This window comes from Colletes latitarsis, chromosome 7 (assembly GCF_051014445.1).
Source record: "Colletes latitarsis isolate SP2378_abdomen chromosome 7, iyColLati1, whole genome shotgun sequence".
Taxonomy (NCBI): domain Eukaryota; kingdom Metazoa; phylum Arthropoda; class Insecta; order Hymenoptera; family Colletidae; genus Colletes; species Colletes latitarsis.
Genome location: NC_135140.1, coordinates 7,943,834 through 7,958,965, shown reverse-complemented (window position 1 = coordinate 7,958,965; position 15,132 = coordinate 7,943,834). Strand labels below are relative to the sequence as shown.

Below are 15,132 nucleotides of genomic sequence, written 5' to 3'. Positions count from 1 at the left end.
CATGAAACAAAAGAATCTTCAATTTTTAATGTTACCGTTTCGACCAATTTGTAGTGGTCTTCAGGAAAATATCAGTTCATCAAATTTGAGTATTGTGCGATCGTATACATTTGCTAGTGGTAACGACAAGTATCGTAGACATGCTTTAATGTTTTTGGCGTCCATCTGTGGATCGATGAAAACTCCATAAAAAAATTAAGAAAAACTCAGCAGCAAGATGATCTGTACTCGGAAGAAATGCTCGACAACACCTATTGATCTATAAATCAGGAAAATTGTGTCCGTGCAAATTTCTAGATTATAAAAATACTATGAAAGTTTTTCGAATCGAATATAAAGCGCATTTAGTCTCATCGAGAATAAAATGTGTTTTAAATAAATTCGTTTAATCGATCGCGTTATTGGTTATTGTTTGTGTGGAAAAATGAATGAGTTTCGAAAGTTTTTAAGCGATCTATTAATTATTTGCCCACAATACGGTAACTTTAACGCAACTTGTAGCTGTCAAACGGGCCAACGCCCCGGAACTTGAACCTATCATCAACAAAATTTGAAATAACGCGTTTATGTACCAGAAATCGAAATTTATATAAAAGATAAAGGAACCATTTCTTTAACCCCTTCTTACTCCTATTATTCTTCTGTGCGTTTTATATAATGACAATAGAAACAATAGGAATTCTATGCAACCGAGAGGTATTAATTCATTCCTTAATTATTAAAAAGTAGTAGCAAATAATTCGAAATTTTGAAAACGTCTAGAGGCATTTTTATTGCAAAGTTTGCAATTTTCTCATTCGTTGCCTTTGATTCATGAATGCAACCGAAATACTTCAAGGATGTCATAATTTTCTAAACTTATATATATAGTAACACTTATCACCGCACTAAAGTGGTATCTAAACGACCAATGATAATACACTCGACTTTACCGTAAAGTTCTTAAATATACTTACGTTGAAATTAGCTATTACTCGTGGCTTCGTTGGAGTCGTTTCTGCCAACAGTTTTCTCTAGCCTTGTTTTAGATTTAATCCCCAAGAAATTATGTCGTAAACGCTTCTTGAATTTTGTTGTTTTATACAGGGTGATCGACCACCCTTGGGAAAAATTTTAATGGGAAAATCCAGCGGCCAAAATAAGACGAAAATCAAGGATACTGATTTGTTTATTGAGGCTTTGTTAAAAAGTTATAGAAACATTTCCGGCCACACAGAATATTTTCGGTAAAGACTTTTTTTCTCGCAAATGTGCAGGATTTCCGGAGTATGTCTATTCATTAAAAATGATTGTAATTTACCCCCATAAACGAAAATAATTTTTCCAGAACGATTTGAAATTTTTTAATTTTGTCGAAATATTTGTACACCTTTTTTTTTCTCGAAAATGGGTAAGATTTCGGGGGTATGTCTATTGACCAAAAATGATTGCAATTGACCCCCGCATCCGAAAATAATTTTTTTATAACGATTTGAAATTTTTTTTTTTCGTCGAAAAATTTAGGCACCTACCCCCTATCGATTTTTCTTAAAAATTCGTTTTTGATTTTTAGTAATTTTATTTGACGCCCTACAGAAAAGTTGTCTAATACTTTTTTGTAGATACCCATAAGCACTAGTTCAGAAAAAAGTTTCATTTGAATATATTCACTATTCTGGGAGTTATGGTCGTTTGAAAATTGGACCATTTTTATGGGGTTTTTCCTATTTTGCGGGGTCAAGAATCAACTTTTCGAATATTTTTGCAATTTCCATATATTCTCCATCAAAATACGCGTAGTTTGCTTTTTTAAACATTAAAATCGTCCAATCCGTTCAGGAGTTATGACATTTTAAAGATTCGCATGAAATTTCGAGGTAACATTTCTGGCTAGAAATTATATTTTCGGTAAGGAATTTTTTTCTCGAAACTGGGTAGGAATTCGGGGGTATGTCTATTGACCAAAAATGATTGTAATTGACCCCTGCGATCAAAAATAATTTTTTTAGAACGATTTGAAATTTTTCAATTTTGTCAACAAATTTCACTTTCCCGAATTCTTGTCCCAAAAGTGGGTAGGAATTCGGGGTATGTCTATTGACTAAGAATGATTGTTATTGATCCTCCCAACCAGAAATAATTTTTTAACAAATTGATATTCTTGATTTTCGTCTTATTTTGGCCTGTAGAATTTCCCATTAAAATTGTTCCTAGGTGTGTGTCACTCTGTATGGCCGATAGTATTAAATTGATTTAAAGAATTTTTTAATTACATTTCTCCTCACGCCAATTAAGTTTTGTTTATAATTATTTGGAATTCGTTCCTGGTATACACTAAATAGAATAGAGATGGTTTAACTAAAATTAGTTTGGTAGATTTTAAATTTAAACAGAAATTCTAAAAATCTAGGGCAAGCGTGCATTTCTTAGATTGTGATTGTGGTAAATTGAATATGTCCAGCGGTATGTAGATCTAGTGCAAGTATGAAAATTATCCTAGCCTCGTCCTGACTTCTGCAAACTCTAGAAGCGAATACACGATCTTTAGTATTCTCAGTTAATATATTGCAAGACTCAGAATTCACAGATTTTAAAATCCAAGACGTGTCATATTTTATTAAATAATTCTAAATATAAGTGGAAACGAATGGATCGACGACAGCTTTTTTAACGCGGATAGAGTAAAAAATGCATAGTTTCGCAAAAATCGCGACGTAGATCGTATTTTTGCGAGCAAAAGCTCCGTCGCGTACGTTTTCATATCGCGAAGCCTCGAGTCCATGGGTTTTATCGATCGTCCTTTTCCTCCCTCGAACGCTCTTCTGTCGTCGATTAGCGAGAAAAAGGCTTTCGGAGATCGATGTAATTCTCGTCTCGTTTCTCATCCGACTTTAAAACGCCCACCGTCATCGAAAGTGTTTGTACGGCGTTCGTTTAAAACCGAACGATAAATAAGGAATTATTCGCGGCATCGACGAAAGCAGAAATAGCGTCGGATTTATCGTGAATATTTCTGAAAGTGCATTCTATTCCGCGATAACGCCGACGTCGTGGAACTTATCCTCCATTCGTATTCCATTTACGAGAGGGGCTCCCTTTGTCGCGCGAAAACGCTTCGCGGCCGCTGTCGTTTCGAGAATCGCCGCCCGTTGACTGCCTTTTCTGGCTCGATGTATTTTAAAACGCTTTTTCCGCGAGTGCTCTCGAATTAACGACGCGTTAGAGCTTCGATCGCCAGGACGAATCGCTGCACGCACCTGTTCGGTCGATCGAATCTCCTCCCGCGAACCGCCATTATCATTTTCGTTAATCGTTTTCTTTTGTAAACACTGCGACGATTTCCAGGCTCGCGATTTTTTATCCGTCGATAAGACGTTGCTGAAAATCATCGTAGCGCAGCTGGAAAATATTTCTGCTCCCTCTTTCTTCGTACCTCTATGAAAACTTCTTTAGCGGGTCTCTGTATTCCTTTAAAAAGCGTGTCACATACGCAATTAACGAGACTTTTACACATATTATGCAACTGTATTATATCAAAGGGTGTACACACCAGTAAATGAATAAATAAATAAACAATTATAATGAACGTTTGACGCAAAGGGGCGTTTGTTATTTTAAAAAGACAGTATGTCGGATAAGATCCGCGGCGACCGATCACGCGACGAAGGATTCACGTGATCGCGAGTTATAACCGAGCGGCGGGTCCGACAATGGAATTTCGGCCGCCTTTCCGGAATACTCGAAAAAACAGAAGGACGCTTGAACGCGCCGTGGACAAAAGACGGACCTCTGCTTTTGTATTCTTTCCTTTCTCCCTCTGTTCCTCCCTTTCGTGCTCGTTTCCGTCCTTGTTCCTCCCCCGTCGGTGGCTGGATTTCGTGACGCTGCGCTGGCTAAAGGGGAATGGATGAGGAATATTAAAGAAAAAAGGAGCGGCAAAGAGCGGTGGGAGTGGTTGAAACGATCGCGAGGGAAAAAGAAGGATCGACGAAATTCGGGTGGAAAAAAAGACGGAGGAACGAGGGAGAGGCTGTATGCGAGGGAATAAGGGTGAGAGAAGTGGTTCCGAGGAGGGAACAATGCGAAATGTCTTCGGTGAGAATTCTTTCCTCGCGAAATGCGTTCTCCGGATGAAAGAGTACGCTGGAACCTCCATTATACGAATTAACCCCCCGGACTTATGAGTCGCGCGGCACACGAACATCTGACCCATAATAAAATTAGGCTAAGGTTACACGAATCCACTATCAATCCTTTCTTAAAATTAATCTCTATTCAAAATATATTTAAACATATCTTGGAAAGCTTTGTGGAATAATTTTAAGACTATATCGAACATTAAGAATGTCTTTAAGAAATAAAATGCAATACGATTTTACCCAAAGAATAGAAATATTTAAACTTATCGACGCATCTTGGAAAGTTTTGAGAAATAATTTTAACACTATATCGAATATTAACAACGTCTCTAAGAAGATTGAATAAGCGTACAAATTGTTCGCAAATAAAGTAGTTAGATCGAGTTATGCAACGAAACAATACAATTTACATTCCGATAAAAAAGCTTCTTCCTATTTATTTTGCCCAGGTTTTCCGCGAATAGACAAAGCGGGAGTTCATCAAGTTTTCAGAGATACTTGACGATTCCGTCGAGACCGTACGCTCGTTTAATTCGAAACAATCGTCCTGAGGAAATTCGCCGGGAATTTATATTTCAGCTCCGTTTAGTCGGAACAGCTGTTCCATTAACGGTTACTATTCGTTTCTGGGAAATCAAGGATCCCGGATTTCGTTGAATCGCGCAAATTTTAATTACATTCTATCTTTGTTATCGTAACTAAAATTTTAATTACGTTCTATCCTCGGTAACGTAGCTATCGCTAATAGCGCTCTGTTCGTTCGATAAACTTTGCATTATGCTGGGTAGCCATCGCGTCTATTTCTTCCTGGTTTAGCGGAAAAAATTAATCGCTGTCGTTGACCACGATTTGGTACATCAAAGACGTCGATCGCATCCTTCGAGATTTTTGAGGGGTTAAATGATTTGCTGACACTCTATCGAATAACGATTAACGCCAATTAACAGGTCAGATTATTTAAATACTGCTCGTCATCGATTTTAAATGCTCGGGGCCACTTCACGGCTACCGATAACAATTGTAATTATAAAGCCGCCGATAAGCGTCGATTAACAGCTATAGTTGTTAAATATCGCGTGCCACGACGGGAACAATCGTACGCCAGGTCGATTAATAATATTACGGGTTGTATAGTTTGCACAAAACGGCACCTCTCCCGGCTAGGTCGTATAATTTTACCAATAATCTATCTAAATCTGTCTATTCGTTTTATAGTTCCATTTGTTCTCCGACACTGACCGTGATTGTGTTATAAATCTGTTGGGAACTCTTTTATTCGTCCCCTTGAATTATTAAAAGTATGGATCACTTCCTTCATTTTGAATAACACTGGTGAAAAGGGGGGTTCTTTTATTACGAGCGTCTAAAACTTGTTTTGTAAATGTGGTAAAAGGATACAGTGGCTCTTAAAATCTATTCTCCCGTGTTTTCTGACATTGAAACTGTGTTTTTTAAGCGCCTCCATAGGAGAAAATCAGATGGAAGTTAATGGAGATCAACTTGTGTCGTCTTGCACAGCCTCCGCTGCTCTGCGTTTATACGATACTTCCGGTATCATTATTGTCGACGCACGGCGCTGCACCACGTTTTTCTTTTTTTTTTTTATCCCGTCCATATATAAGTTTGTCCAGAAATTATGGCGAACCGGCGATCACTGAATCAATTAAGCAATATTGTTAGTAATAATGTGGTGTCTTTACAATGAAAAGTGTTGATGATATCGATGCCGATTACGCAACAATGCAGGTTGCATAAGCTTATTAGTAAGTCGTCATTCTCGTTACTTTATATCAAATAAAAAATACATTTTACTTTCTGATTATGTAAAAATGTTACACTTTCAGTTCCTGATCTTCGAAGAGTCTAACAAATTGCTATATTTTATTTTTTAACAATTTGTATCTTTTGAAGCGAAATAGGTACACGTTTGCAAATATTCAGCATAAAAAAAAAATAGTTTTGAATTAGCGTTGAATATATTGTCCAGTTTAAATCGAGCTTCGAGTTTTGGTAATTTTCTAAGTCAAACGAATTGAGTTTGTTTTCAACAATTGGTAGCTCGTAAGAAAAATAGAGGTCGTCGGAACGTGAACAAAAGTAGAAAATGCGTGTTCTGTAATCTGTAAAATCAGCCTCAGCGAGAAAGTAGCAAAGGTCTGAAAGTCGCTGTGTTTCGTGGGTTCCGGGTCGGTGTCGGCCATTTTTGCGTCGCCGTTCGAACTCTAAGTCCCGCTCGCGTGCACCAGAATCGGTTCCGTTCGTTTCCATACGTTCGGAGAAGGATTTTTTCTCCAGCGCCGGACTTTTTTCCTATCTCAGGCTGGGACCGAGACATGAACCGTTCGACGAGGGGAGAAAACGGGATACACGAAGAGCGAGCGAGGTAGAGCAGAAGTGAGTAAGCTTCGACCTTCCTTCGTACAGCGATCGATAGTTTATTAGCCTTGGTTTTTGACGAGCTCTATATACATAAGCTGTACAGGGTGTTTCTATAAACGACTACCTTCTTTCATATAGGAAAAGTAGAACACAAATGTAATTTTTACATGAACTGTTTTTCCCCAAAATCTAATAGCTACATCTGTAGGATCCCAAAATATTCACCACCGATAGATAAATATCCTCCATGGTTAATTTGTAAAAATATTTACTATTTTCGTAATGTTTGACATCTGACCCTACCTAATTTAATTTTATTTAGGTCTGAAGAATTAAAAAATATTCACCACCGATAAATAAATATCCTCCACGGTTAATTTGTAAAACTATTTACTATTTTTGTAATGTTTGACATGTAATCTAATTTATTTAGGTCTGAAGAATTAAAAAATATTCACCACCGATTGATAAATATCCTCCATGGTTAATTTGTAAAAATATTTACTATTTTTGTAATGTTTGACATCTGACCCTATCTAATTTAATTTTATTTAGGTCTGAAGAATTAAAAAATATTCACCATCGATAAATAAATATCCTCCACGGTTAATTTGTAAAACTATTTACTATTTTTGTAATGTTTGACATGTAATCTAATTTATTTAGGTCTGAAGAATTAAAAAATATTCACCACCGATTGATAAATATCCTCCACGATTGATTTATAAAAATATTGAGTATTTTTTCAAAGTTTGAACGTATTTTTACCTAAAAAAAACATCGTCGTGTCTGTCGTTAATGCATTCACGAACATGCAGTGATAAATATGAAAAATTTCGTTTCCGGTAGTGAATGAAATTCGATTCTGCGTGCGATGGGGGATCGCTTTCGCCCGCAGCCGTTGACTGGCTCGCGTTGAATAAACAAAGACGATGGTGGGGGATCGCTCCGTTCCGTCTATGCGGGGAAAATTGGTGGCATTGAAGCGGAATGTACTGTACCAGTTCATTACTATATCGATGTTCGAGCACAGTCTCGTTTCTATGTCGTTGTTCGATCGCGGTATCATTTTCAGTCGCTGTATCGTTTGTATGAGCTCGGTTTCCATGTCGAAATCCAAACATCAAGGATTATTTTATACGTGTTCCATGCCACTCGGTTTTTTATTGCTCTATGTAAACAAGGTTATGAAATCTGTTTCCATTTGTGTAATCAAAAAAGATTAAATAATTTAAGCATAATCGACTTTATCCCGCGTTCTTTCGAAACGCTTCGCCAAAATCTATTCCTGGTATTTAATTTTACGTAATGTCATTCGTTGCGACTGCGGCAAAGCCCTGGACGGTGATCGTTTATCGTGTCTCCGTGCGGAATGTGTGGTTCCGCATCGCTGGACAGCAGGATTTCAGTTTGAAAAAGATTAAAGCCGTCCCACTGGAAAAAGCCACGGAGCTTTTCTCGCGGTTTTCAGGCTTCAACTTAATCGCCGAAAGCGCGAGAACTCGTCGCGTTTAATTGTAAATAACTCGTGCGTTGCAAAACGTGGCATGATCGCCGTGCGGTTAATAAATCTTGCTATGAAACAGTGTCGCACAAAGCTTTATCCTTTATCCACAAATTTGAAAAGAAAACATAATTTGTAAATTACATAACTCGTGCTCAGAGATGCGTACGACAAATTTTGCTCATTTCCCAAACTTGTAGAATACGTTTACTATATTAGAAAAAATAAGTCGACAAATTCAACGACTTGACAAATCGTACGTTTTTATAACATTTTTGTTTGCTGTAGTCATGTAATTCATTTTCAATCTATTTTTAAGCCTCCCTTCCTATGTTTCTTGGAGACAAAATAGAATAACTTAGAGATGGGGAAGATCAAGTACAATACACGTAAACTTGTAGAATACTTTCAGTATATTAGAAAAAAATAGTCGACAAATTCAACGACCTGACAATATTTCTGACATGTTTTTGTGAAATTTTTGTTTGCTGTAATCCTGTTTTCAGTCTATTCTTAAGCCTCCCTCTCTGTGTTTCTTGGAGATAGAATAGAATAACTTAGAGATGGGGAAGATCGAGTACAATACACGTGTGTACTAACGAGGAGAGGACCAGAAGTGGAAACACGCAATTTTAATGAGCCTCGCCTTGGAGTGCTGGTCTCGACGAGCTGTTTAAGAAACACTTCCCTTTTGGGCGTACGTGACCACTCGTTTTTTTGGATAAACGAGGTTAAGGGCAGATTCCAAAGTCCAAAAGATCGACTTTGAATCGTTACACTCAACGTTTAGAATCTCGAGTTTATTGTAATTGAACAACAACAACATTTGAAAAAGGAGTCTTATATTGATCGAACCAACGCGTAAACCATCATTCCCCAGTATAGTGCGACCCAATTTCCATAATACTAAAAGTTTACGGATATTTTCAACGCGAGAGAACGGTTTAACGCTTTCCAGAAACTTTGCGCGTACATTCCTCTTTCTTGCCGCGAGAGGGGAAACGGTTCGCTTCATTAGTATCAACCGGTTTTAATAAGTGCAAAACGGAGACATTTGATCGATATATCACGGTCAATCGCGAATATTACGGTCGCTGAAAAGAAAAAAGGAAGAACTGTAACCGGAGGAAAAATGGAATGGTTCCAGCGACCAATGGCACAACGCGAGCTTTTCCACGCTCGGAATGCCGCGTTTCAGCATTCCAGGCAAACACCGAGACCCTCGACAACCTTTGATTTGTAGGGATTCAGCGTTCGAACGCGTCGTCAGCCTCTGGACAGTGTCTGTTAGCATATTAAACGAATTCGGTGGCACAGGGTCATCTGGAAAATACTTTACGAGCTGCTTCCTCCTTTGGCTCGTTTCAAACTACTAATTTCGGATCACAGACTTTCTCCAGCCTTTTGGTTTTACGAGCTTCTCGATTTTAACCCCGAATAAATATATCGACGTAGAATTTTTCCAACCCAGCTTGCCTAGGGTTTATCATTCGTATAAAGTAATTGGGATAAATCAATTTTAACGAGTCAAATTTTTCCCGTACTAATAATAAGCTGTCCGGCGATCATACTGCTCGAACACACCCAAATGGAACGGTCGAACCATGTTCCACGAAAGGACCCGAGATACTCCGATTGTACACGAGCAGCTTGGGAAAACTGATAAAAGTGGAAAGCGCCAGATTCCATTTTACATTCGGGATCGATGCAGTTTAGGTACTTAAAAGAATTCTTTGAGAAAATTTGTTATTCTTCGTATTAAATATCAGAGAGGAATAGATAATTTTCTGGTTTTAATAAATAAAATTATATTGCAATCTTTCCGAGTTCGATTTTGAAATCTCAATTTTCCCAAGTTTCTTGCGTTACTTTCTTCTCGTCGTCTGGAGCTTCTGAATCATGTCTTCCTCTATTCGATTTCGAATTTCACCCGTTACAGATCTCTAAATCCAAGCTTGTACTGAAAGAAAAATATTCTCATTACCACCGACGATTTAACGTTTCGTATAAAACATAGTACATCCTTATACGTTGGATTCATTAAGCCACGCAGAGAGCTAGAAAATTATTGTTTCTAACGCCTGATGTAAATTATGCGCCTCGTTTACTCGAGTGTAGAGTTTTTTAAAAATTTTTTTCGGTTCGTTACGAATTCAAATGCTTCGAAAATGGCCGATAGGATGGTCTCTTCGGATCTTCTAGTACAATTTATCGTCTCCGCTGTGAAACGTGTCTGCAGCAGCCATTGATGTCGGACAACGACGCGTTGAGCACCACTGTCGAGGCGATACGTGGCCTCTACGGTTCTCAAGAAGCGACAAGTCTAATAACGGATCGCCAGTCGCTACAATTATGCCTATTATACGAAGCGCAACCGAGAACCGCCGTTCATATCACCCAATGAACGATGATCTTCGATGTTTGAACGATCACCGATTAAGCATCGAATTATTATTTTTTTTTCTCAAACTAAATTTACGTTTATATTCTATATTCTGCATTGGAACATATTTTATCGAACGAGGAAATCATTTCGTTTTTTAATGCTACTACGTGCCCTATAAATAGAATACTGACGTCAATCTTTCACAAATCCCAAAGATATTTCTTTTCGATGGAAAATTATAATAAAGCAGATTGGCATCTCCTGCGTGACACATTGTCTCACATTGTATTCTATTGTTGTCTGTTTCGGGTATAACGGCGTCTGCTTTCTCTGTGCAGTTTTACATTGTATTTATCTTTATCAGAAAATAACACTGTACTACAGAAATAACAGTCTTTATTAATATACTTTAAACGTTGTATTTTTTTACTCATTTCTCTTTGAGACTCATTAAGCCCGTTCTTTCTTAGTAGAGTTATCATATAAAGAAACTTTGATTTTAAATATACCATTAAATTTACATATTGATTGCAACGATAACCCTCTGACATGAAATATAAATTTTAGATTCGTTCGTAAACTAGCTTCACAAATCGTAGATGATCTTAACGATTTACTCGGTAGAAATTAAAAGTCTTTTTATGGGATTCTAATTTACGAATAAATTATACCTTCTGCACCTACTCTTAATATTCCCCATCCGTACGACTTCAAATTTCCGGAAGATGCGAATAAAATTGAAAAGAATCGAGTCCTCCGAAAAATCGTAGAGATTTGTGAGGAGGCTGGTTGAGAACCGCTGTACCAACGGACAGCGTCCCGACGGCATTAACCCAAGCTCTGCCAGGGCTCCGCTGTTTGTTCGTGCAACATTTCGATAATACGAAACGTCTGTCGTTTCACGGAAATTGATGGTAATAGCGATGGAAATTGGTAATGGAGCACCACTGGCCTTGATTATGGATGCACGCGCGCGTGCATGCACTGCGAGATAGAAACGAGCGCGTTCCGTCGTTATCGTTGTTTAGTTTTCACGTCGACGAACAGTGTTTAGCGCATTTGTTCGATGCAGCAGCTTTTTTGTTTTTTTTTTTTTTTTTCGAATCCATCAACGACCAACCAATAATAAAATATTTCTCCGCGTTACTTTGCAAATTTACAAATCAATTCGTACATCTTTAGACTATTTTCTGTTTTTTGTTACGTATCAATTATGTGGACTGAAGAGTGCTAATCAGACAACACAACAGTTTTTGCAGATATATCTAATTTCCAGTGAGATTTCTTGCAAAACGTGATCTTTTAGCATTCTTGAAAGCCTGAAAGGTGAATCATTGCGAGCAGATCATTCAGCGATACCGGAAAGGCTCTCTAGCTATTTTTAACAGGAATTGTTCACGTTTTGTAAATTGTATTTCTAGTAAATTACGAATACGTCGAATAAAGAGTAATTAAGTCTGGGCGTACAGTGTTGAGTAATGACAAGAAGCTGTCCGAATTTCGGGTTATTTGGTTATCGAGAAGGAACAGATTATTCGAGATTAGATGACACTTCAAATATTGCCTATCTTCTAGTCCAGTAACAGTTATCTTGACGAACTTGTATCTATAATTATTTGTTATCTGTCACCCGAACGAGAAGTGGTTAATTCTGCCACTTATTAGAACACATCGTGTATACAGGGTGTACTACGAGTATCACTGCCCAGTGATACCGGCTGAAAGTAATTTAAGTTCTACACAATCGTCGAGAACACATTAATCATCGTGTAATTTGCGTTATAGGATCTGGACAGAGTAAATGAGTTTTATTTCTTTTTTACATATTTATTTATCAACCGCAAGGATTACCCACTTTATTTGTTATTTATACAGTATCCTAATACGTGGGTCTGCGGTTTATTAAGGACACAAGAACGATGAAAAATGCGTATAAACATATGCCCCAGTTAATCTTGTTTCCGAGTTGCAGCCATTTTTGTACTCCGGTCATGTAGAGTTGTTTACCTTCGCAGGAAGTGTTCAAAATGGCCACCGTCAGGCTACAGACGTCGCGCCATAGTTTTTCAACCTTCCACATAAACCAGATATTTTATTAAACGTGACAGGTTTCGTGTGTTTCAACACTAGCAATAAAATAAACAAATATCTTTAAGCTAAAAAATAAAATAGGACAAACGGTTGTATGTACTTTATCCCATTGTTTTTGTGTTCCCCAACCCATTGAAAGCAAATTATATGATTAGACAATTCCCTATGCTAGGCATTACTGTCGAATTTTGGACTTGCAACGATTCTTATATCGAGAGAATATTGATGAAAATTGTGAAACCCTAATCTAAAATATCTTAACGCTTGTCTGCATATCGCGATGAGCACGAGCTTCGCGATATCACCTGCCAGATACACAGTTACTCCGATTATGCGAAGGCCCTCTGGTTTTTCGTTACCCGCGATGCGCAGAATCCGCCGCCCCCGCTTTCCGTGCTTATTGGAACGAGAAGTGTATCGAGTGGATCGCGAGGATTCGGCGTTTCGACTTTTATTTGCTCACTTTGATTAGTTTAGTTCGCGCGTCACTGTTTCTCGATCCCACACACGTGCATGCCAATAACTGACCGAGTTTCTATTATTGCAAATAAACAAGAGCGAACGTGATTTCATTCTACGATCCTTACTGAAATGACGAGATCACGCAGAACTACGTTCGCAGCTTTCTTGTAATCCGAGACACGTAGTAATACGTTAATTAGTCTCGCGAATCGAGACGAGCTAGAATAACAGCTTAACTTCTCCCGTGCTAATGCACTGCTTCTCGGTTTCCAACTTGAACGATTCTCGCGAGCTGTTTGAAGTCGAAGGGGTTGGGAATCTCAGCGACGATTGTTAAAATTGAAAGAACGCGGTAGCATCGACAATGACAGTATTTACACCGAGGAACGGGCCTCTCAAGATCCTTGTTTCCGATATGTTTCAGGAGGACGTGGCATATGGGTTCGCCTAAATGGTGGCTCTAAGGGGTCCCATAGGAAAGCATGAGGGAAAGAACACCTTCTGCGGACGACACCCCGAAGAGGGCCCCACCAGCACCACCCAGAGGTGAGTTGTCCAGCCACGTGACATTATTTTTTTACTCGACTGGCCTGCAGCCTCCGACCGAAGAATAAAGAATTCTTTTTCATCAGTCGTCGTCCGAAAGGAAAATCGATGGACCGTCGGGGCTGGGGTGCGCGATCCTGGCGCAACGAAAGCTCCCTCTTTTCCGCAACGCGGAGCGCAAGCGAAAAGCGAAAGTAAATATAGCATCTTCCCGTACGATTCTACGGGGTTTTCGAGGTGCTCGAAACAACGACGAGAAGCTTTGTATTTGCCGCGCAGGAAAGAAATCGTGCCACTTTTTTCTCGAAATCTAGATTCTCTCTGTAGTGGCGACGTCGCTTTCTAGGATTAATGGATTGTGAAAATCCGTGGACGTCGGAAGACATCTCGCTCGTAACACGTCGAAAAGAAAGCTGGGAGATTGATCGATATATTGCAAAATATTGCAAATACAGTAAGGAGCATAACTGAACCAATAATCATAAGTTCTGTATAGATCAGTGTTTCCCAACCTTTTTTGTGCTATATCCCACCTAAGCCTTTCTAAAATTCTTATGCCCCCCTCCCCTGTGGTTGCAAATTATTAAAGGAAGACACAAATGTACAGGTAAGCAAGCGGACAGCAGCACGAAGGACCCTTAAAAGAGCTGAGTTTAGAAGCATTAAGAAAAAGAAGAAGCCAATGTTATCGAAGAAGAATATTAAACTTCGTTTGAAATTTGCCAAAAAACATATCAAAACTGAACAATCGTTGAAAGGGAACGAGTCATTTGATCAGACGAGGCCAAATTAACAGAATTTGTTCAGATAGTATAATATTTAGATAATATTTTGTGGACAAAATATTAAAAATAAATGATATATTAAATACTGACAAGTATTGAACAATCTAGCCTTTTTTTCATTACCAAACAAGAAGACATTAACTACAAAAAAAATGTCTCACGTTACTTATAACTGTGATAAAAATAATTATACTCCTATACTCTTAGCAATAAATAATGATTTATACAAAACGGTTACTGGTTCAGTTGTGTTCCTTCTCCGGTGCAACAAAAAAAAAGCAAAAAACAACGCCGATTGAAACGTTTCTATCCGCGAGCATTCGACGAACGCCGAACCGAGCTTCGGGGTTGGCTCCGATTGATCTTTATTTCAAGGTGTAAAGCGTTCGCCGAGGTTTCGATCGCAAATTGAGGGGTGCGTTTTGGAAATTAAATACGAACGAGCGAGCCAGGTGCACCCGTGAAACGGTCCCAAGCGAATCACACACCAGCTGATCGGCGAAGACGAGTCCTTCGAGCGTCGGTCTACACGGTGTTCGCCACGTTCCGTCCCTTACTTGGCCACGCTGATACGATCTATCACAATCCCACAAATCAACGCGTTCGAACACCGAGTTCAATCTAATAATAACCCCGCGTTAGGCGCCCAAACGGTGTCCAACGACGCTCTGGGCGTCTAATCAGCCACGAGTAGCGCGACTACTTTCGAAACACCTAGTTTGCGCGCATAACTGCGGGGTCCGTGAATGATGCGTTATGTAATAACGCAGGTTGCAGGTTGCAACGACGCCGCGCGCGGACGCGTGCGGGTGACACACGCACTGGGAACCAGTAAACGATAAGCTGGCGATATTAAAGCGC

The 15,132-nt window shown here is 38.9% G+C and overlaps 1 protein-coding gene across 3 annotated transcripts in view; it reads left to right on the top strand.

The window, feature by feature from the left end:
* Nucleotides 1-15,132, top strand: part of LOC143344036 (uncharacterized) — a 257,432-nt gene that overhangs the window by 185,707 nt on the left and 56,593 nt on the right. For 2 of the 3 annotated variants that reach the window (XM_076769593.1, XM_076769592.1), the window contains exon 2: nt 13,365-13,486. In XM_076769593.1, the coding sequence (XP_076625708.1) occupies nt 13,423-13,486 (64 nt within the window). In that variant the 5' untranslated portion in view covers nt 13,365-13,422. Of the gene's footprint in view, nt 1-13,364; nt 13,487-15,132 lie in introns of those variants that run through there. The other variant, XM_076769594.1, reaches the window with a different exon arrangement.